The sequence below is a fragment of the Gallus gallus genome, chromosome 1 (assembly GCF_016699485.2).
Source record: "Gallus gallus isolate bGalGal1 chromosome 1, bGalGal1.mat.broiler.GRCg7b, whole genome shotgun sequence".
NCBI lineage: Eukaryota > Metazoa > Chordata > Aves > Galliformes > Phasianidae > Gallus > Gallus gallus.
This window is the reverse complement of record NC_052532.1, coordinates 133,590,587-133,613,685: the sequence shown is the minus strand read 5'-3', so window position 1 is coordinate 133,613,685 and position 23,099 is coordinate 133,590,587. Positions and strand designations below refer to the sequence as shown.

The following is a 23,099-nucleotide window of genomic DNA, read 5'->3' as shown; positions in this document are numbered from 1 at the left end:
AAAAAAAAGTAAGGGAAGGGAATGAGACAATACAAGATTTAAACAAATTTGCCTGATGGACAGCACTGCACATTGAACTCTATCCAGCCGAGCACAAATAGTCTGAACTAATAATTGTTGGAACCCATGGCACAAACAAAGATGCTCTGAGTGAACTTTAATATGTAGCAGGGCAACTCAGAGAACGTTGGACTGATCTTCACTCCTTATCACAGAGCTTCCAGTCGCTTTCTCTCAGTGAGAGTAGCAATTTTTCATCTAGAAAATCCTATTTTGTGTTTCCTCTCTTTGTTCACTTGTTACCAAATTAAAATCCTATTAAATTGCACACCTGCAGTGGGTTTATCTGCAGAGCACTGTGCTGTGGCTTTTAATCCAATTCCACGCCTCTGTACCATACAATATACTGCAAATCAGAGCAAAGAGGCTGAGGGAACACTGCTCATAGCTCTATTGACAAAAAGCAAAGCAAATACTTTAATTTGTTAAAAAGGAGGGAAAAGTAAGGAAATAGTTAACTGCTTCACTTAAATGAATAGTGAATGCTCACCCGAATAGTCTGTGTAATCCAGGATATAGAAATCAAGTAAAATAATTAGCTAAAATGATCAAAAATAAGAGCAAAGTGTTGACCCTGCTTAAATTCACTGGCAAAATTTCCACTGATTTTAAGAAAGACAGGATTTCAGAAAAGCAGTCCCTGGGAGAGAGGGGACAGGACTGGGATTATTTGTTTTGGAAAAGAATAGTTGACAGTAGCCACAGAAAGTGTGAGTATCAAAAAGTTGCTCCGTCCTACTATTACACCTCTGCCATCCTATGAGGAGGCCCAGTGTATATATCCTCCTGTTGGGTTAACTGATGTCAAGTAGGTTGGGTATCTGCACAAAAACAAACAAACAAACAAACCCAGAAACAAACAGCCAAAATAAATAAATAAATAAATAAATAAAGCAGAATATTAGGCAGGAAAGTAGAGAGAAGATTTTCTTATTTAACAAAGTTGATTTAACAAAGATGATGAAGTTGCTTAACAAGACGATATACTTGATTTACAGTTCCTCCAATCAAAATACTTACATGTTTCTCTTCTACCTTTCAGCTCGCCCAGGCCATTTGGAAGACAAAACAGCAAAAACCTCCATTCAGTTGGATCTTGTGGTCAGAAGAAAAGTGCTTCTTACTCAAAGAGATGGACAGAATTTTTCCTTCATTTTTGTCTCCCATTCCCAGTTAATTTTCAGAGAAAATCAGCCTGACTTCCAAAAATATTTTATAAGCATAGGCCATTCTTACTTTCTAATACAATTTTAAGAAATAATATTTTCATTCTCTTAAATTTAAGATCCTCCTCTGTAAATACTAAACGCCAAACTGTGCTAGTGAGACAGCTATTGTAAGTTGCTGTGTGTTTTGGTTGTTAGACTTAATTTGAATAAATATTCAGAATGAAAAGGTGAAATATGTGTGGGTTTTTTTTTTTATTATTTATTTCTTGGACTTCAGTCATCAGGGAAGCAGAAGGCCCATTTGAAGTCATTGTGTTAAACTTATCTGGAAGCTGCAGAATAGATTGGTGACCCTGAATCAGTGCTGCTTTGTGTCTGCAGTATGTAATTTAAAATTGACATTTATTGCATGTAGAACTTAGCACTGATTTCTGTGCCTTGAACAACTCCCTCTTTGCTTCCCACTTCTGCAGGATACAAGAGTCGATATCTCAGACCTAATTCTATTAACTGACATAAAATAGGTTGTATATAATGTTATTGATTTGTTTATGTCAGAAACTAAGTTGTTGGAATGTGCTCTACAAGCAGAGTATGAGCAAAGAGTCTACGGAGAGAAACCTGGAGCAAACCTATGTGTAAAGGTAAATTTAGAGAATGAAATATATGTGGCACATGCATCACAATGCATGAGGAAATTGACTAATTGTCATGTGAGAAACACTGGGGAATTGGGTTTTTTTAGGTGTGTTTGAAAAGTGTGTCCTGTGGGAGGAGGCTTCCTGGGTGTGCTCATCGTTTCAAGAGGGGACAGCTGCTCCCTTAATTTTAAGAAGGGACATTTCCTGAGCTAGAGAGAAACATTCCTCAGTAGTTCATCAAACTTTCACTCATTCTGTGCTTGGGAAATCTACATTTATTTGTTCCTTGCATCTACACTCCCCAGCTCAAGCACTGAAGTGGGAATCGATAGACAAAATAGCACAGCACATGCAGTCAGGACCATATGCTAAAGGAACAGCAGGAGAGCATTCAGTTCTAAGTTTGAGAGTTTGGTGGGGAAATTACATACACTGGGGATGTATCTTTACCGTCTTAAAAATGAATTTCAACCTTAAGGCTCGTTGCACTCCTTCAGGTGATTCCGGTGAGGATAAAGGAATAAAATAGACAAAAAGAAGTTAAAAATGCTCAGCATTTCATAGATCCTTTACACTCAAGATGAGATATGCATTTTGTTCCCTTGAGGCAATCAAGCAGAAGTTACAGACATAGACCAACCCTGAAATCTGCTCTTCACAGCTCTAAGGGGTCTGCTACATATCCCTGAGAACCTGCAATGGAAGAATAGAATCACAGAACCATTAAGGTCGGAAAAGACCTCTCAGATCACCCAGTCCAACAGTCAGCTCAGTGTGCCCACCATGCCCACTGACCACGTCCCTCAGTGCCACATCCACATGCTACTTGAACACCTCCATGGACAGTGGACTGCACCACCACCCTGGGCAGCTGTGCCACTGCATCACTGCTCTTTCCAAGAAGAAATGTTTCCTAATATCCAACCTGAACCTCCCCTGGTGCAACTTGAGGCCACCACCTCCTCTCCTATTACTGTTACCTGGGAGAAGAGGCTGACCCCCACCTCTCCACAACCTCCTTTCAGGTAGCTGCAGGGATTGATAAGTTCTCCCATGAGCCTCCCCTTTCTCCAGACTGAACAAGCCCAGTTCCCTCAGCCGCTCCCCATCAGATTTGTGCTCCAGACCCCTCACAGCTTTGTTGCCTTTCTCTGGACACACTCCAGGGCCTCGATGTGTTTCTTGTAGTGAGGGGCCCAAAACTGAACACAGCGTTGAGGTGCGGCCTCACCAGTGCCGAGTACGGAGGGACGATCACCTCCCTGCTCCTGCTGGCTGCACCAGTCCTGATACAAGCCAGGATCTCGGCGGCTTTCTCGGCCACCTACCTGGGCCATTTCATACAATTGAGTTCTCAGCGCTGCACTGAGGGGATCTATCGCCAAGCGAAGCACCTCTGTGGGGTACAGCCATTTAAATAAACTCCAGGATTCACACCTTTGCCTGGTTAAGACCTCGCCCAGCGACCACAGCACTGGGCAGCAGCTCCTCGCACACGCAGGACAGCGAGGCCCGAGTTCTGCCCCCCGCCGTGTGGAGCTGTCCAAAGGCAGCGAGCTGTTCCCGTGACGGCGCACTCCCGCTCTCTAACAGCCGCTCAGCGCCTTACCCGCCGTTCGCGCGGCGCTCGCAGCAGCCTCTCCGTGTCACAGAGCTGCCGGGCGGGCCCCGGGGGGCGTTGCGGGCGGCCCCGCGGAGCCGCCGCACTCGCAGCGGGCGGCCGCGGGAGGGTGCTGCGGGCCGCGCCGCAGAAGATGTCGGCGGCGTGGTGCTGGTGGCTGCCGGCGCTGCTATGGGGCGTCGCGGGGGGCTACGTGGTGCTCAGCTCGGTGTCCTGGCCGCTGCCCGAGGCGGGGGGAGCGGCCGACGAGCTGCACAGCTCCTCCACCGAGGAGGCTCTGCCCGGCCTGCTGGAGGAGGCGGGCGGCCTCTGGAAGCAGAGCTTCCCTGCCTCTGCGTACCGGGAGGACGCGGCTCTGGGCCCCGGGGCGGCGGCGCGGCGCTCGGAGCAGGGGGCCGCCCCCTCCCGCATGTTCTCGTACCGCCGGCAGCCCGCAGCCCCGCCGGGCCGCGCCGCCACCGCCCGCCGCCTCGCCCGACACGGCGCCTGGGGCTTCGTGGCCTCCCGGGCCGCCCACGGAAAGGTACCGCGGGTCGGGGGTGGCGGGTCGGCGCGGGGGGGTTCCGCCTTTAACGTGTTCCCTTTGGTGTTCCCTGGCACTCAGACCCACTGAGATAGCTTTGAATGCCTCCTGAACGCGCCCACGGCCTGGTTAGCTCACTGACTGCTTCACTTGGTCCTGACTTTGTCTTGTTATTTTAAACTTCACAGAGCTGGGCTGAGCCAGTGGGCGCCTATTGTGGTGTGCAACAACACGTTTAACATTGTATCATTAATTACACCTATGCAGCCGCGCACAGAACCTCTGGTTCCACATCAGGTTGTTAAGAGATTCTCTTCAGTGCTGCTGGTTTATGCACTCAGCAGAGCTCCTTGGTAGGACAGCTCCCATACAGTCTGCAGTTACCTGGAGGATTGCATAAGGCTGGGGGTGAGGGAAAGGGGCTGCACCAGAGGGCGGTGGGCATGGAACAGGCTGCACAGAGCAATGGGCACGGCCCTGAGTGCTGGAGTTCAAGGAGCGTTTGGACACTGCTCTCAGACATAGAGTTTGGATTTTGGGTGGTGCTGTGTGGAGCCAGGAGCTGGACTCTGTGATCCTCACAAGTCCCTTCCAACTCTGGATATTCTATGACTCTGTGATATTACTGACAGCTGCTGGTTTGTTTGGTTTTGTTGTTGTTGTTTTTTGTTTGTTTTGTTTTTTTGTTTTTCTCCCATTGTGATTCTTAATAACAGACAGGTATTTTTAGCTTCTGAGTTATACAGCTTCATTAAAGCATGCCTACTAACATTCATGAGGACCATTTATAAGCGCTATAAACATTCAAATTCTGAAAGTGTGTAAACATTAAAAAATGAAAAGCATGCACTCAAGTAATAACATCATCCAGGGTTCTCTTATTAAGTGTTCACACTTAATTTGATTTTGCTGTAAAGGATTTTACCAGCTGCATTGAATTAATATATTGGCTGATAATTATACTATTTAACATGGAAATGTCCATGAAGAAAGAAATATCTGAAGACATGAGAAAGTAATTCAGTAGATATATGTCTCATGATGACAGCAGAAGGTGGGAGACTGAGCAGCTGGGGGTTTCTGTCCTTCCTGCTAGAGTCCTCTGGGTAATGACCAACACTGGGAACTGTCTGTGTGCAGAGATGCTGACAATGACTTATTTGAGTTTTGCAGATCCAAGGAATGCCCTATGGGAACCTTTTGCCTATCAGTGACGGTCCTGTCAATAACAGCACTGGGATCCCTTTCTTTTATGTGACGCTGAAAGATAACGCAGTGGCAGATCTCCTGAAGGATCCTGTAGCTTCACTGACCCTACCAGAATCAGATGGGAATTTCTGCAGGTAACAAAATTTTATCTGCCAAGTACCACCCTCAGTGAGAGCAAATGCAGGCAAATATCCTAATGATTCTATGATTCATTTCAGGAATGTGGTTTGGTGGGTGACATTGGTGGTGGGTGGATGGTTGGATTTGGTGATCCTAGAGGTCTTTTCCAGTCCTAAGGATTCTGTGATTCAATGATCTCTCCTTGGAGGTGTGTCCATGAAATCCAGGTGTTCAAGATCCAGTTATAAGCCATAGTGATCTAGTCAATAATGTCTGCAGAGTTTCAAAGGCTGTTGAAGTCAGAGTATCATAGAATCATTAAGGTTGGAAAAGACCTCTCAGATCACCCAGTCCAACCAGCAGCCCACCCCCACCATGCCCACTGACCACGTCCCTCAGTGCCACATCCACACGGTTCTGGAACACCTCCAGGGACGGTGACTGCACCATCTCCCTGGGCAGCTGTGCCACTGCCTCACCGCTCTTTCTCAGAAAGAATTTTTCCTAAAATCCAACCTGAACCTCCCCTGATGCAACTTCAGGCCTTACCTCTCGTCATCTTGGCACTCTACATATATAGATCATCAGGTTCAAATGCCAAACCATCACAACCACGCTGACTAAACTGTGTCCTTAAGTGCCACCTCTACCAACACCTGACAGCTCTGGAGGTCCCACTGGTTGGGTTGTAGCTCCCCTGGAGGGATCTTGGTAAACAACAATCTTCCATGTAAAGGATGCTGGGTTTGAGATTTACTAATCTACAGCCAGCCCGAGATAAGCAGTGAGCTTTCTTCCTTTCTCCCTAACCACATTAACAATGAGCACAAGCTGAAGTGTCACATGTTAAAATGTATGTATGTAAACTCAGAGCTGGTAGAGTTTTCCCCACCATGCTTTCCTCTGTGAAAAAGACATATCTGCACCATATGTTTGTTTACAGTCAGGCATGCAACAAGTGTGGCTGGGTCAGCCTTGTGTGAGGTGTCATTTCCAAAGGCCTCTTTATGTGACGAGGTAGATGACACCAAAACTGTGTCAGACAGGGCTCCATTGGCAAAGCAGATCATAGCTGATATTGCAGGGAAATAGATAGAATAACTGGGAATTACAGACTGCCACAAATAGATAGAATAACTGGGAATTACAGAAAGAAATGAGATTGTAAGGTCCTCTTTGGGGGAAGAGAGGTTTAGGAATTTCATCCCAAGCTTACCCAGGTGGGGCTGAGTGTCATCTAGACTTTCAGGCCTGCTATCTGAAGAGAACATGGGAAAAAAGCAGTGAATGGCAAATATAAAGCAAGGAACCGTCCCTCTTGTCTGTATTTGTCTCCAGAATATACTCTTTGTTTTCTTAAGAGTTAGATGGTGGTAAAAATAAATTTTGTCTTAATCCTAAGCACTAAGAGTTATTCCAGGCTAATGTCCTATTCCCAAGGAATGGAAGGCTGCCAGGAAATGACGGCTTCCTCTTGCAATGTAAAGCACCGATACATACTTTCCATCACAACATTTATTAAGGTAATTTATTATTAAGATAATTAATGTTTATTAAGGCTCCAGGAAGACCTCATTGCGTTCTTCCAGTGCTTAAAGGGAGCTTATAAACAGGAAGGAGGCCAACTTTTTACATGGGCAGATAGTGATAGGACAAGGGGAAATAGTTTTAAACGAAAAGGGGAGATTTAGATTGGGTCTTAGGGGGATATTCTTTACTCAGAGGTCAGTGAGACCATGGCACAGGCTGCCCAGAGAAGCTGTGATGCCCCATCCCTGGAGACGCTCAAGGCCAGGTTGGATGGGGCCCTGGGCAGCCTGAGCTGGTGGGGATTGGAACTGGCTGGGCTTTGAGGTCCTTTCCAACCCAAACCACTCTGTAATTCAGCTTTGAAAGGTTGAAAAGGTCAACAGAGTGGTGGAGCTAAGACTCCATTACTCCATATTACTCTGTTGCCTAAAATTATTTCATTAAATATTTTGAATTAATCATTTCAAATTGTAATTAAAATTATCAGTTGTTTCATAAAAGGCTAATGGAGCTTATTCTTGCTTTCTAAGCTTTTTCATTCAATCAAATAATGAGCGGAATATCTAGATCAAGTACTTAAAAATGTACGGCCATCTCTATGTCCCAGCAGCAACACAGATGCCCTATTTTCAGAGGCTCGATGCTCAGAGCAGCTGCCATTGAAGTCAGCTGCTGGTGATGAGCACTTCAGAGAATTACACATGCATTTAGGCACTGGAGTGTGGCCTTTCATCCCTGACTTTAAACATCCACTTTTGAAAGTCTTTGCCTTTTATGTTCTAGCAACGTTGCTGCCTGATTTACCAGCTTGGGAAGTGCCAATTCACCAACAAAGGAGAAATGATTCATGATTTATAAAAATATGAAATTCAGATCCATGACAACCCTTCAAGAATATTTATTCACTGTCATCCTATTAAGTACCTGTTAATTTCCCTAACTAGCCACTGGTCTGTTGTTCAGTGTGCCTGTGCTTTGTGCTGCAGCACTCTGGGCACTGCTAACCCCTGTTCCGGGACAGCTGAGGCCTCTCTAATTGCCAGTGGCCACATCCCTACACTTCTTGCTCCCTCTCTCTCTTGCATCAGCTCTGGGATTTGCCTGACCTTGAGTTCAAACAGAAATCTGAAGAAACTTGCAGTAGCTCACCAGGAGACAGAGGAGCACAAAGGAGAGTGGAGGAGGGAAGGTGGGAGAAAATAGGACACTCCCATTTTAGCATGTAACCATACTCTAAATATTGAGCTTGCTACTGAACAGAGTACAAAGATTCAGAGCCTAATCGCTGCTCCTTGCATTATTTATTTTGTCAGTCCTTTCAGTTTGCTTTTCATTATTTCAGTATTGCAACACCATAGCCTTCTGCAGTACCCCACAGGAAGGCTTCAGTAGCTTCTGCCAGGCTTCTCCTATGGGTACACTGTGCCTGCCAAGGTGTCCAGAGCAGCCGTGTGAGCAGCAGGGAGCATCCTTAGTGCAGGACTTTGTGGGGCGACATAGCAGGCTTCTCTCTCCTCCTTGATCATACCTGTTATCCTGGCAGACCTCATATTGTGCTAGATGTTAAGGCAGTATCTGTGAGGTTTTCTTCAAAAAGAGAAGTGCCATTTATAGATGATATTAATACCAGAAGTTCTCTCAGTCTAGGGCATTATTAATTGTTTTAATTCCAAAATAATTATTCAAAATATCTAATGTTCTATGTGAGAAAGTTCATGTCCTTGTATGCCAGCAATGAATTTGGCCTTATAGCTTGTTTACATGTATAATTTTATTAGAATGTAACTGTTAACCTACTCTAAGTTGTACAACTTAAAATAACTGAAAGCTGTTTGATGCTCATAGTCAGTGCTTGTAGGAGTGTTTGGCGCTCTCCTGAGGAATGCTTCTGACCTATTGCATACAAAGGAAATCTCTGGCCTTTTGCAAGAAAACATAGCTGACATTTTGATAGTCTTCTTGTATCTAATGAGTACCAAGTGGCTTGTGTGCTTGTACATCAGTTTGATATTAAATTTAGTAGTGAATTTCATTTGTTTTGGTTCAGAATATACTCAAGCTTCAAATCTTGACAATAAATATTCCCTCTTTTTGGGCTGTGAGGGATATAAGGTGGCCTTTTTGGTTTTCCAGCCTTAGTAGTTAACCATCTGGGAAAAAAAAGAATTAAAAAGCTCGAACTAGTCACTGCACTAGCTTTTAAAGATGAAAGAAAGCGAGCTGTGATACGTGGTATCACAGTTGCAATACATGGTACTGTTGCAGCTACAGCCTGGATTCCTCATCTCTGACCCAGAGATTTCCATTTCCCAGAGGGACACAAGCTGTTCCACTCTGCAAATGCTCTCTGATGGTCAGGCTGCAGGAGTGTTAGTTAGCGGTGAAACTGTGTCTGATCTGATGGCAGATAAATGGATAATGGAAGCAAGAAAAATTAAATGGTTCAAGGCTATAAATAGAGTACACTGGCATGCCTATTCTGCAGAAAAACTGAAAAGATTGAGTCTTATTCTTACAGATTTCAGAGGGAACAAGACTGGGCCCTATACTAAAGAATAGAGAGGCTATTGTTCTGAATAAATTTCCCAACACACAAGCTGCTCAGAAGATCTTTTTCCAAGTAAGATCCTGGACCTGCCTCATTACAGCTGCAGTCTGGAAAACAGGCAATTAATTTTGAACGTGTGTCGTCTCCTTGACATCAGGTTCAGCACATTCAAAGGGACCAAATGCAGCTTTCTGAGAGGAGGAACAGTTACATGGCTGCCATGTGCTGGTTTTCACACAAGGGGAAAAGAAAGAGAAATGATGAGCTGAGTCCGTAGGTTTATTTCCCTTTGCTGTAAGCTTGAGGATGGCGTTTCAAATCCACACTGTGATTTTGAATGACCCAGATTCCTTTGCTGATTTATGAAGTGCATCAGAGATGGCTCCTTCAGAGCCATTCCACCCACCATGTTTCATCTTCTGCTCGAGGTACAATGTTGGCATGAACTAAAGCATCTCCAGCATTTTTGGAGAGCAGCAGGCCACCAGGAGGACTGCTAGAGGAGAGCACTTGGGCAGGTGAAAGTTCCTGTTTTCTGGCTAGTTGCTGGCTTACATGAATTGCTAAGTTTATTCCTAGGCAATCATGAGAGAAAGACAGACTGCCTTGGGCACAACCCTTGAGGTGTCAGTTGGCGATCCGACATTTATCAGCCTCTCAGCGCTATCGCTTAATCCAAGGATGAACATAACAAAGCAATTAGGCATTGCACCTTCACCCAAGGAGAAGTTGTGCATACAGAAGACAAAGGCTGAATCCAAACATCCTTTAGTTTTTGAGAAGTTGAGAACAGCCTCATGGTGTTCTGTGGCACAGACACATTTCTAGTTCTGGTATTTATACTGGCCCTTTTCTTGGCATGTGCAAATAATTATGTCAGTAGCTGTTCCTGAAAAAAATCTGTATTTAAAAATTCAGGAAGACATCAAATTAGAAAGTCAAATATGAAACCTACTATCATCATGACCCAATGCACGCAATATAGCTCCAAATTACTTTGTTGTTTTTTCTCCTGTATTCTTAAATAACCAGCTTCCCAAAATCCCTGTCTGGTACACCAACACGTGTTTCTCTGACTTTGCTTACAGAAACAGTTGATGCTATGATTCTGGGTTTTTCTCTGTGAATTGTCTGTGGTTGAACTATATAAAACCTTCCTGGCTTAACCATACAGTTCAACTAAAAAAAAAAAAAAGGTTGTTACTGTCAACAAAGACAGGCAAAGAATCTGACATGACGTAAGAAATTACAGTTAAAGCATTCTAGAAAGAATTCTCTTCTAGGAACAGTAGAATGACTTGAAACATTCAGATGGGTAGACTATGAGCACTGGATCACTTGGATGGAGAAAAGCCATTGTACTCTTCAGCTCCCAAGCCTGACTTCAGGTCCAGCGTGGAAGAGAGCTCTTCTGAAAGTCAAGATGTCTTTTGAGTGTCTCTGCTGGCTCTCAAACGTGGCTGATAAGGAAATTCTTGTCAAAGCCAGAGCAGAGCAAAACTGCCCTACCATATCCAGCTGAAGGCCAGCAACAGCTTTTCAGATTATGAAATTGCTTTCAGCAGAGATTTTCTTTGACGTTCATGCCATGTGGATTAGCAGCACCAATGCACTCTTTATGCCTCAGAGACTCCATCAGCTAGTGACGAGCAAATGAAATGAATAAGGAAGATAACTTGCTTTTCAAAATTAATCAGATTTAGTAATCAAAATTATATGCACCCTACAATAATTCCCAAAGGACGTAGCATTTCCTTTGTTCTTTCATGTAGATTTTAGAAGACAAAAAATTCTATGATGCCGTACTAGCTATTTGGGGCAAGGCAGATAGGGGTCCTATGCAGGAGGACAGAGTGCCTGCCTTGTGTGGGTGGAAGCAGATGGGGATCAGTGGTGCCAGCAGCAGATTCATCCTCAGCCAGTCCTAATGGCATAGCTTTGTATGGATGCAGCTACCACTGCAGGACAGTCATAGCCCTTATGCCACACATGAGGTGCTCTGAAGTACCAGCAATAGGAATAGGAATAATAGAGCTTTCTTCTTGGCTCCTCCTTTCTACAATTGCAGAAAGCTTTCACAGCTTCTTCTCTCTTTTGTTCTGCTCAAGAAGTAGAGGGGTAAAGTTTTCTCCTGGAGGGATGGAAGGTTCCGTCTCTTCAGGGGAGAGGAGTAGCTCCTCATTGGGAAAAGCAGGCTGGGGAAGAACAGAGAGATTCCCATCTGTAGATCCCTGTTTCCTCCACCAGTCCCTGGAGCATCACTGAGTGCTCCCACCTTCCTACTGATTCCTTCTTGGGAACACTTGGTAGTCTTTCTTAAGTGCTTCTCGAACTCTTCTTTTGCTTTTACTGCTGATCTGTGCCAATCTGTTTTAACTCAGTAATGGACTGTGGAGGCCAAGGATAAAAGTAATACGCAGGGAAACCATGAGCCAGATCATAATTAGTCAAAGAAGGGGTCTCAAATACAAAAAGGAACCCTAACAAAGTCCCAATATCATCACCTTGTGAACCCATATAATGACATCAGCCTGAACTATACATTAATCCAATCTGCACTTAGCTAGTTTTGGTACAGGAACCTTCTAATTATAATCTACAAGATTGCTTGTGCAGTAAACAATTTAATGAGTAGGTGGCACTCTTTGCCCTGAACCACTCTTGAACTGTGACTCAGAAAGTGCAGAAGTGGTATGCAGTAAAATAAGTGGGACGTGTTCAACAGCAATATGATTCCCATCATTGTTGAGAAGCATGTTCACTTGGACACTGGCTTGTCCATAGCTCAGCAGAGCTAGCTAAGATGGAGCTCTGAGGTCCAGCTGAACAGAAGCGAATGCATCTCCCTTTCCAACTTCACATGCTCACAGCAGAGAGCTGCCCAGGCTGGGTCAAACTCTGCATACCTCGTTTGCTCACCATAAGCAGAGGAATGGAGAAAATCAATTCTTCTCTCTTCACAAATCAGATGAATAATTAAGAGAATGTCTCTTAATGCACCGTGTTCTTATAAAGTGCATAAGCTGAATCTTCTTCCATTTTCATCTGGCTTCAGTTAATTTCTGCAAGAAGGTGTATATATTTTATATAAGCATAAATAAATAAACATGTTCCCTATTGATTTGTCTCGTTCCACAAGTCATTGCTTTCTCTTCCCTTCAGTTCTTGTCTTCTCACAGCCTCCATGAAGCCCTCTCCAGGGCTGCAGAGGACCTGATTCTCTGCCCTAAGAAGCCATCTATGGTTTCCATGGCATGGGGACAGTGCAGTCAGCATGCTTTCTCTTCCCATGGCTCTGCCTCCCCCATAGCCCCCATCAGCAGTGCACAAATTTTATATAAAGTTGCTTCTGTGCTCCTTGTCCTTGTGCCAACCAAGGCAAAAGGAACCCAAGGACTGAGAGCTGAATGTGGATTTATTTAGATAGAAGGCAAGAAATAGCTAGGGAATGTGTGACTACACCTCTATGGATGTGAAGGAGGGATACTTTAGTGAAAATACCTGTAAATTTATCCTTAATATCCCTTCACTGTCTTTAAAAAAAATACAAGCCATGACACTGGCTGTATCCCCTTATTCCTAAGAAATAAAACCTGTGTGTACATTAATTACAGCAGTAGCACCAATGAAAATTCAAGACCCATTCACAATACAGTTAGTAGATATTTAACTTTTAGAGTTTTTTGATTATTTAGAAACTATAAAAGTAAACAGACATTACTAGGGAAATCCTATGCCAAAAGTGATGCAGAAACAGATTTATTTCAGAATATGAAGGGCTCCTTTGACTGAAAAAGAAATACAAATGTTAGTGTAAGATTAGAATTCAAGGTCAGTGTTCTGAAACAGAAAAGCTATGATAAGAGTCAGTGTTAAAAGCAAATCCAGCCAAGTATTAATACTAGATTCAAATGTGTGGTTGTCCTTGTTCAGCTCTTCTAAACTTCATCATGCATGTTTTTAACAAATAATTTGCCTCATTTCCCAGAAAAATAAACTTCTGCCTCTCCAGAACATTGCTCAGTTGTACAGAATTCAGTCTGAATAACTTTTACTGGGAATGGTAGTATTGTGTGTGTCAGTGTAACACCCTGAGAGGAGAGAATAACATACAGAAAACTAAAAACAGACGAAGGAGGCAGGGAAAAATATACAGCAATAAAAAGATTCCAGATATAGATGTACAGTGTGTGGGTTTTGTCATCAGCCATATATGCAGAGTGCAGTTTTTCCTGTACATCGGGGAAAAGCCACATCTGACACACTTATCAGGCAAAGAAAATCTCTTAAGAAAGGAAGGAAGCATTCACTGCATAACAGCAACACCAAGTCAATTTCCAACTCAAAAGTCAGCAACTATTGAGAATAAATGAGTATTCGCATGAAAAGATCAAATAATTGCCATTTGAGAAAGTATCAAACCTCCTGCTGCTCCTACCTACAGCCACATTTATCACCTTGATCACTCTTTGAAATGAAGACAACCTTTAATAAATCCCTGAAAGTAGTTAACATTTTACCTAGGAGCTGTACCAGACAAAAGCAGTTGCAAATAGTCCTCCCTGCTTTCAGTTGTTTTATGGCACTGCTAGGCTATGGATAAAATGGTTTTCATATGCAGTTATTAGTTTAAAGCAAATATTTGAACTGCAGTTTTGCTAGTGAGAATTCCATATTCTTAAGGCTCAATGAGTTAAATGTATAAAAATAGGTAGGGTGCCAAGATGATAGGACGAGAAGTAATGGCCTCAAGTTACGCCAGGGGATGTTCAGGTTGGAAAGTGGGAAAAATTCATATCAGGAAGAGTGGTGAGGCTATCACTGGAATAGTGGAAGTGGAACAGACTGCCCAGGGAAGTGGTGGAGTCACTGTCCATGGAGGTGTTCAATAAATGTGTGGATGTGGCACTGAGGGACGTGGTCAGTGGGCATGGTGGTGATGGGTTGATGGTTGGAGTAGATGATCTGAAAGAGCTTTCCCAACCTTATTGATTCTATGATTCTGTGACCATGTAGACAAGTCCATACTTTGAGTGTACAATGGTAAAATTCAACCTTGTGTAGGGGTAGGGAATGTGGATTTTCAGGTACTCAGAACACCATTCATTTGTCATTTCATTAAAAAAAAAAAAAAAAAGAAAAGAATGTACTGCAGAAAATGGGGCTGTTATTTATTGACATGAACAGAAAGCTTGAGCTTGATCCTTGGTGGCTGACCTTCCTCCCACACGTGGCAGAAGAAAAGGAGCACAAGTGCGGTTTATCCAGCCATCATTAGGCTGAACACCACCTTCAGAGAACAGCTGCTTCAGCCTGAACAGGATGATGGAAAAACACCCCAGAGACGATGTGACTGCAAACGGCTCTTTGGATCTCAGGCTACAGAGTGTGCCAAGTGTTCACTGGGCATAGCTGAGTATCAATCAGCCTGTTGTATTTCCTTGCGTATTTCTGTTTGTGGTCCTATCTATAAAAGCAGACACTTCATCCAGTAAGCTACGCAGTCTTTCATAACCATCTGTGGGGAATCTGCAGGTGTTAAATTAGCTGCAGGAGGATGCCCATATGTTTCCTGCATGTGATAGGCACATATTGAGAGTTACAACAAAAAAAGCCATTGCAGATTGCACACAGTTAAGGCTAAAGGGCTCAAGCCGAGATCTTTAAGTAAAATTGCACACAAATGAGATGTAATTTACTGCACTGCTTCAGATTAAAACAGGGAACAAGAAATGCAATCTTCATTACCTAAAGTAGTTTTCAGGGCTTATGTTTGTAAGTGGGGATCCAGTCCTGGGCAACGCTGAGCAGCCTCGGTGTGCTGGCAATGAGCCGTGGGGCTGTTCAGCACATCTCAGAAGCAGGCCTTTGTAGTCATTTCATGAAGCTTTTTAGCAATTTGTCAGTTTACATATGATTTATATCACTGTACTGTAAAAGTCAGAGTCAGCAGTTGCGCCGTTGCTACTAATGGGAGTTATTTATTATTACTGTATAGAAAGAGCCAAAAAGCAACAAGTACCTCCCCTGTCTCAGTTTGAAGGATGAATGCAGTTGGCCATATTTTTTTAATAGACCTTACTTGTCTCTTTTTTGGGGGGGGGGAGGGGGGGATTTGTTCTGTGATGAAAAGCAATGTAAAGCGGTTGAAAAATGGATAAAAAATGAAGGAGAATTGATTTTCTAGGATAGGGAGAAGGACAAATGACACACAAATACAAGTATGTGTAGTTATTTTGTAGGCACGGTCATATGTCACCTCACTAATTCTTTTCAGAGTCCTGAATTCGAGTCTGTATGTATGTCTGGAAAACGTGCCATTTTTACATTTAAAAATATATTTATTAAGGCAGTTTTTAAAAGCATACATTAAGCAAATGTCTACAGTTAGATATCTGTGTCAGGTGAGTATTCTGTCAACAGACCCCCCCGAACATTACAGCTGAGGGCAGAAAAGGCCTGCCAGGTTTGAGAAAATTTTGCAGTTTTTCATATTTATGCAAAAGCAAATAAAACAAGCTATTACATGTGAGCATTTTTCTCTGTGCACAGAAAAAACGTAGTTGATCCGGAGGATCCGAGGTGCGCCAGACTGACACTCACAGGACAGATGGTCACAGTGCCTCCAGAGGAAACGGAATTTGCCAAGCAAGCAATGTTTTCTAGGTCTGTATGTGATATGCATAGAGTGTAGTACAGCCTGCAGTTTTGAGACAAATATATAGATGTGGCCATTTGGTATGGAAAAGCTGAGAAGTAACAAGCCTGATTTACTTTGGGGGCAACAAAGTGTGTTGACGCCTTTGCTGCTTTCAAACAACAGGCAGAGCTTCGCAACCTCCTTTTACCTAATGAGGCAAGGAATATGGAGACACAGTTACTAAATGTTAGATGTAAGTAAAACATGTGTTTTGTAATCATGTGGCTCTGAGGAGAGATTCCGTGAATACGGGGTGCGTCTGTTAAGTCGGACACTGCATTTAGTAATTCTTCTTCACCTCAGCGTAAGAATTGCTCCTAATCCTGACAATAGCCAGAGCAGAGCTCTGCTTCCTTCCAGGTACCAGCCTGAAGCCTATATGCTTCTGTGAGGCCAAACCTAATGGTTTGGAAACAAAATTATGGATTGTCGGCTTCTCATCTCCTGGAGACTTTGCAATCTGATAGCAAACAATTTGTTCTTTCCAACACTGCAGTTCTTGACACCTTCAAATGAGCTACACTGGAGAATAAATGAGTGTGCTATTGGGCCTGAGAGAAATATAGGTCTTAAAGGACGTAGCAAGCAGTTGCACAAAGAGACTGTGCACAAGAACTGCTTCCAAAGCCATAATATTTACAGAACACAGTCTCCAGTCAACAAACACAAGCACAACCCTGACACCATTCACCTCACATCCAAGCATGTGCCCCACGCCCTCAAGTGAGACCTGTTTTTATCAGAGTAACAAGCATTAAAAACCCAAACCTCAGTTGGGACACACACCTACAACATAAGCTGCCAGGGATGGCCCTCCAGGCCACGTCCTGCCCAGTACAGCAAGTACTGTGGGGAAACTGGGATGTGCTGACCTCCAGCGTGGCCCAGATGTGGTGTTCTCTCTGGCCTTCTGGGAAGGATCTGGGTGAACAGGTTTTAACAGGGTGGCATGAACAACAGGGTCAGTCTTGAGAGAATGAGGAAGCTGCAAGAGAAAGGCCGGCAGGACAACTTAATTTTTTACAGGTCTAGAGTGGTGGTCCAGCATAGAAGAGGGGCACACCAAATAAATGTGATCACAGGATAACCAAACACAGTCCTCCACCATAAAGTCCAGTGCTGCTGACCAGTGCTTCTAAGCAGCCTTTGTTTTTTCAGATGCTCTATAAGGAATAAACATATACACTGCAGCTGCTCAAAGGAGTCCTCAGGGGAAAACCCCCGGACAGCTGCCAAAATAGCTGAGTGGTCGTGGAGATGGATATAGTTGACTGCAAGAAAGTGGGCACTGCTGTTAAAGGCAAATTTGGTCAACGTTGTCAGAGTGCCCTGTCACCCTGGTGGTAATTAATGGAACAACAGAGAAGCTGCTCCAGGTGATCACCTGGAGGTGATGCAGGTGGAGGGCTGAGCTGCACCCTCAGCAGAGCCATAAGCTTCTCCCAGAATCAGGCAGTAAACCCTCCATACCATCCAATAGACCAGACAGAAATAGCTGCACTTAAATAAGTGCTCTGGGTGCCTGTAGGACACCAGCAAGTCTGCAATAAAATCATTTGCCAGTGGCTGCTCAGGAATTGGTATAGGTTGTAATAATCCCTTCGGCCTTTACTTGGCCTGAGTGTGAATACTGCATCTCCAATGACCTGCACATGGCCTCAAGCCTCCACCCTCCTTCCTTACAAAAAATACAGGCTCAGCAAGGGAGGAAGTGGAATACTGAATAAAACCACAACCTAAACCACCCTCCATATAAGCCTTTAAGGCCATTGTCTCTGGTGGACCACCATCATCTAGAGAGGAGCGTCTGGGAACAGCTCAATGAAGCAATAACACACCCAACAGACAGTAAGATTGCTGCTTGTTTTTTGCCCACAGACAGCTTAGGGGAGGCTGACTGGGCAACAGGGAGTTACCGGAACCCCCTCATGAAACCCTGCTGGTAGGAGTCCCAGCAATAGCAAAAATGGGGCCAAGGACAAATGGGTGCTGTATTTGCACACAAGTCTTTTCAACAAAATTTGCAAAAATCAGATTACTACAAGAGTTTCCTTTGAAGAGATACAAACACAACCATGACACATGTTCAGAGAATCTCTTCTAGCTGCTTTTTATTTACTTATAAACCAAACCACACTTGCCTTCAACAAATTCTCTGTTCTGCAACAGAGGAAGGAGGTACTGATTGGCTACCTTAAGCTGTAGTTTTAGTCATATTGAGGCGTGGAACATCATAAACCTTATTTCAAGGCAGAGCAAAAAAGATGAATGATGGTGACTATCAGATCTCGAGTTTCCTTCTGGCCAAGCACACGAGGCTGAAGAAAAAAGCCGACAAGGCATATGATTTGGCACATCTTTTAATATATATATTTTTTGTCCTTCCAGGCACCCAGTGATAAGAAAGTGGCCTCGTAGCTACGAGTGGTTCTTCATGAAAATGAATATTGAGCACGTCTGGCTTCAGAGCTGGTATGGAGGTGTTTCTACCATTGCAGTAGAAGAGTATTTAAAAGCAGTTCCAAGTAAAGCTTGATTGAATGGGCTTTGAGGGAGAGATCTATGGTGTTTCCTTTCTGAACACTTGAAAAATTTCACTCCGGATGGTTATTTTACAGTGATATATATATTTTATTTTCAAAAGGCTTCAAAATAGCTCTGTCTTACGTGGAGCAGGATGAAAATAAACCAACACGGATTTTCAAATTATAAAGGAGAGGTAGATACCAGCCCTACCCTGCAATGTAGAAACACGTCATTTCAAACCGGCAGTGTATCATCTTGAATGTTTTGTACCTGTTTGTTTAGACTATTTTTTTTGTTTTGTTTTGTTTTGCTCTCAGTCACTCACTTAACTATAATGTTCTGTTTCACAGGAAAGGCAAACCTGCCTATTCACAACCCTCCATGTATCATGGAAGTATTATTGCTGCTCAGTCTCTCTGTTTATAAGCGCTCTCTGCTAAACCTACTAACTGCAACTTTGTGCTAAAGCTGCTCTTGTTTGCTAACTTGTATGTTCTACGTGTATTTTTTCCTAATGGTCTAATTTGATGTTTCCCTTAGAAATTGAGTAGAAAGGCTCCAAAGACTCTTTTTGTGGAAAAAAATGCAAGCTTCTCAAACAACACGACTTCAGTAGAACTTCTGTAGAAGTTCAGTAGAACTTCTACTGACACAAAACTGGTTAAATATGTAAAGAGACAAAAGCAAACCATGCTCACAGGGATTATCCCAACACAACTATAAACATTCTCCTAAGAAGAATTTAAGGATTCTCAGCTAGTCTGTTCCTGTTATGAGACACAAAAAGTCTATCAATAGCCTGTAGTCCCAAATTTTTTGTATCCCAACTCCAGCCACCACTTTATTTTTAACTCATTTGTGCAGTGGACTTTTGTAAATCCTCACCAACTAATCCAGGGGCAGAGCCAGTCCCTTAATTCTCATTTTTTTCCCTAAGTTTTAAAGGGTTTGTTCATGATTTTTTTTAAGAAGTCTGAAGATAGATAGATATTTCAGATCATAGAATGGCCTGGGTTGAAAAGGACCACAATGATCATCTAGTTTCAACCTGCGTGCTATGTGCAGGGTAGCCAACCACGAGATCATCAAAATACTCATTTTCCTAGTGTGGAAAGTGCAAACTTGCTTACAAACCCACTGTAAATAGGCAGTGAATATGCATCGTATACAATAATCCCAAAAGAATACAAAGCAGTTTTAATAATCTTCGTCCTTTTCTTGAGATGTGCTGGTAATCTTATTCTGCAATTCCTAATGGTGTGATAGTGAAAAAGGTCCCATGGCTGGTCACACCATGACACAGTTTGAAAATTATACGGCTGCTCTCCCTGTTATGTTAAGAAAGAGGCAGATTGAGATAGCTTTCTCTGTATCCCTGGGAGGGAAGCAGAGCCCTTGGCACTAGCCCACACCAAGGCAGGCATGAGTAGTGTGGGTTTCTCAGCGAGTGACCTGAGCTTTTGCAGGTTAATCCCTGGCCAGAGCTCCAAGGCAGCTCAGGGAACTGTGACCACCTGGAAGCCAATTAAGTGTAGCTGAGCTTATTTTGGTTCAGGCATGAAAAAGAACATATTCTCTGAACAGACCTGGGCACCATGCTGTTTTAACTTCCAGGGCCACTTAGATCTTGGCTTCAAGTCTGCAGGCATCGCTAACGTTCCTAATATTCTGTAAGAAATGAAGGAAGATGTAGAGGAGAAACTTTCTTTAGACACTTGGTAAGCATTTTTTTTTTCTTGTCTTATTGCCAGTGAGTCTGCAGATCTCTTGCAGAGGTAATTACACAAGAGGAGGAAGTGTCCTGTCTGAATGTATTTCCCGTATTTTCTTGGCAGATGAGAAGCATCCTTCTATTTAAATTTGCCCTCAGATCTGGTACTGTGTAGTACTGAATCAAAATGGCTGGTCCTGTACAAATGTATAGAATACAATTCAGTGAAATCATTCTTGATTCGAATAATTTTGCCATGGACGTCTTTGTGCACTATGGATTTGACACTGTCCACTAGGATTAATGGGACTTTCAAAACAGAGGTCAGTAGGCAGAGCCCTAGGCTCTCTAAGGGAATCTCAACAGGTCCAAACTACACATTTCTGTGCAACTTTAATTACACAGTTTGTCATACATGTTACTGCTATTCCTAGAGAAAACCTCAACTTCTCTCCCACTGCCCCCCACAAACACACACACAGAGTGAGCAAATCCAGTGTTTAAGCAAGCTAAAGAACAGTGACAATATTAGACATCTTCACTTCCATCCTTAGGCAGCTTGGTAACAGGGACGTGGCCTTAGTATGTATTATCCATTACTGACTAACACTCTTGCCTTAAAGCAGTAAGGGAGTGTGTCCACAATATTTAGATAAAGAGCTTTAACTGTTTAAGAGGCGTGTGCTATAAGAAAGGTTTGGATTTTATACTACTTGCTGTGTCCCTGCACAGTTAGATTAATTGGAGATATATACTGGGTTATAAAGTGACACATTCATCGGTGAGCTTTTCTGTACCAACAAGCCTTGAGATTCTTGACAGAAGCTCAAAACACAAAGTAGGAATGGCATGGAAAGTGACAAAAGAGCCTTCATAAAGAAACACTGCTGCAAATCACCTGTTTGCATTTCATTGCTTTCTTCTTCCAAGAAATAGCTTCCATTAAAGTTCTCAAAAGTCTACAGAAATTTATCAAAAATATGACATGCAGATTTTTGAATGGAATTTTCCAGAGCACAAAAAGGGGAAGACACAGTCAATAATTTGTTTAACTGCGCTTTACATTATTAATTATGCACTACTTCCAATTTTTCCTTACAGAGGCAAATGTATCAAGTGGTATTGGCCGTCATATGCCAAGTGATGTTTGTAAAAGCTTTTAATTGGAAGAGTCTTATTAAGATAGCGTAATGAGATCAGATTTCCTTGAGACTGTAAAGGGTCTCATCTTGCTCCAGCTTAAGTCAGTAGCAGAACTCCTCTGTATTTGTTGTGCTTTGATTATTAGATCAAAGAAACATTTTTAGAAAGCCTGGATAAGCCCTGACAAATTTATTAAGCATTTCAGCTAGTTGATGTGTAATTTATTGCCACGTGTTCTGTATTTTACTTATTTCTCTAGCTTCCCCAAAAACACTTGTTGTGCAACACCTATTATTTAAAACTTTAACTGGGGTTTTGCAATATTTAAGAGATGCATTTAATCATGTCTGTGTATTTGCTGAAAAAAAAGAAGACAAAGTTCTGAATCCTGGGTTCAAATGTTTTGCTAAAGTGTGCACACATCATGCATGCACAGTATTTAAGCACAGCTAGTCTTAACTGCTGTTCTTATTTAACCAAAGAATACTCCATTACCAATGAAATTTTCATCACTTAGCTGGATGAAGTTCAGTACGTTTTATTTCTGGATGTGTACTGCAATCTGCAATGCATTTTGATTTCTAAAGATACTGAATGTTAACAAAATGCCTATCAAGGACAAAATGCAAATAAAACAGTTTTCAAAGAGGAGCTGTGGTTAGTATATCCTTAAGTGTGCAGGATGGTATGAGCCCGAGTAGCTTACTTTTTTTTTTGACAGCCATTCAAATTTCTGCTTTTTTTCTGTTTTCCTGAACCAAGCTAATTTCTTCCAAAGCACTTCTGGGAACAGAGAATCAGATCTGTCTCGGTGTAGCTTCACATCTCTCTAGGGATGAAGCAGCTGGGCACCTTCTATCTTCCTTTTGTCTTCTCAGTTCTATCAGCTCTGTTTTCAGCACAGCAATTAATTGTTATTATTAACAACATCCGTTGTTCCTTTCTGCCCAAGGAGACTGAGCCGGCACCTATCAGGTGTGCATTAATGGTGTTTTGGAAGATTCCTCAGTGCTATTTTTTTCCATTGCTAGCCTCACTCTTGTAAGTTCTTGTTACAGCTTGTTCTTTTCTGTCTGCTTCCCTCCGGCAAGATTTCTTAAGCCCGGGCTGACAATTTACCTTTCATTCTGTTTTCCCGCACCATCTCCTTACAACAAAATTTGAGCTCCTCCACTAAAGTCTCTACTTCATAAAAAAGAAAAAAAAAAATCAATGAAAAAAAAGGCATAGGAACAGCCTGTGCTTCCTATTTACACCTTACGATCTTTGTCTTGTCATTGGTTGGACTTCATTCTACGGACTTCATTCTATGGACTCCATTCTATGGACTTCATTCATGACAACAGTTTCCTAACCCGTACAAACCATAATCAGCATCATTTTCCTGTTTTCAGTGACTCCATGCTCTTCAGAGAACATTCCATGCAGATGTTCCTTTCATTTTCACTTATTTATTTATTTATTTATTTACCTCTATCACATTTCTGGAGCAATGTCTATTTTGATTACACTAAGTACTTTTCACTTTTTTTCTAAAAAATTCTCACTTGAACCACAGTTTTGGGTTCACTAAAAATACTGACATTTTTTTTTTCAAT

At 42.7% G+C, this 23,099-nt stretch overlaps 2 protein-coding genes across 6 annotated transcripts in view; both read left to right on the top strand.

Annotated features, from left to right (window-relative positions):
- Positions 1-1,462, top strand: part of RFX8 (RFX family member 8, lacking RFX DNA binding domain) — a 32,477-nt gene extending 31,015 nt beyond the window's left edge. For all 5 annotated transcript variants that reach the window (XM_040657359.2, XM_040657358.2, XM_040657357.2 and 2 more), the window contains one exon: positions 1,103-1,462. The gene's annotated coding sequence lies outside the window, so the exon portion shown is untranslated. The remainder of the gene's footprint in view (positions 1-1,102) is intronic.
- A 2,157-nt stretch (positions 1,463-3,619) lies between these two features.
- Positions 3,620-22,152, top strand: CREG2 (cellular repressor of E1A stimulated genes 2). The gene is made up of 4 exons (XM_001233981.7): positions 3,620-4,014; positions 5,188-5,357; positions 15,974-16,087; positions 18,510-22,152. Exons 1-4 carry the CDS (start codon positions 3,625-3,627, stop codon positions 18,655-18,657), a joined length of 822 nt encoding a protein of 273 aa, XP_001233982.3. The 5' UTR covers positions 3,620-3,624; the 3' UTR covers positions 18,658-22,152.
- The last annotated feature ends 947 nt before the right edge of the window (positions 22,153-23,099 follow it).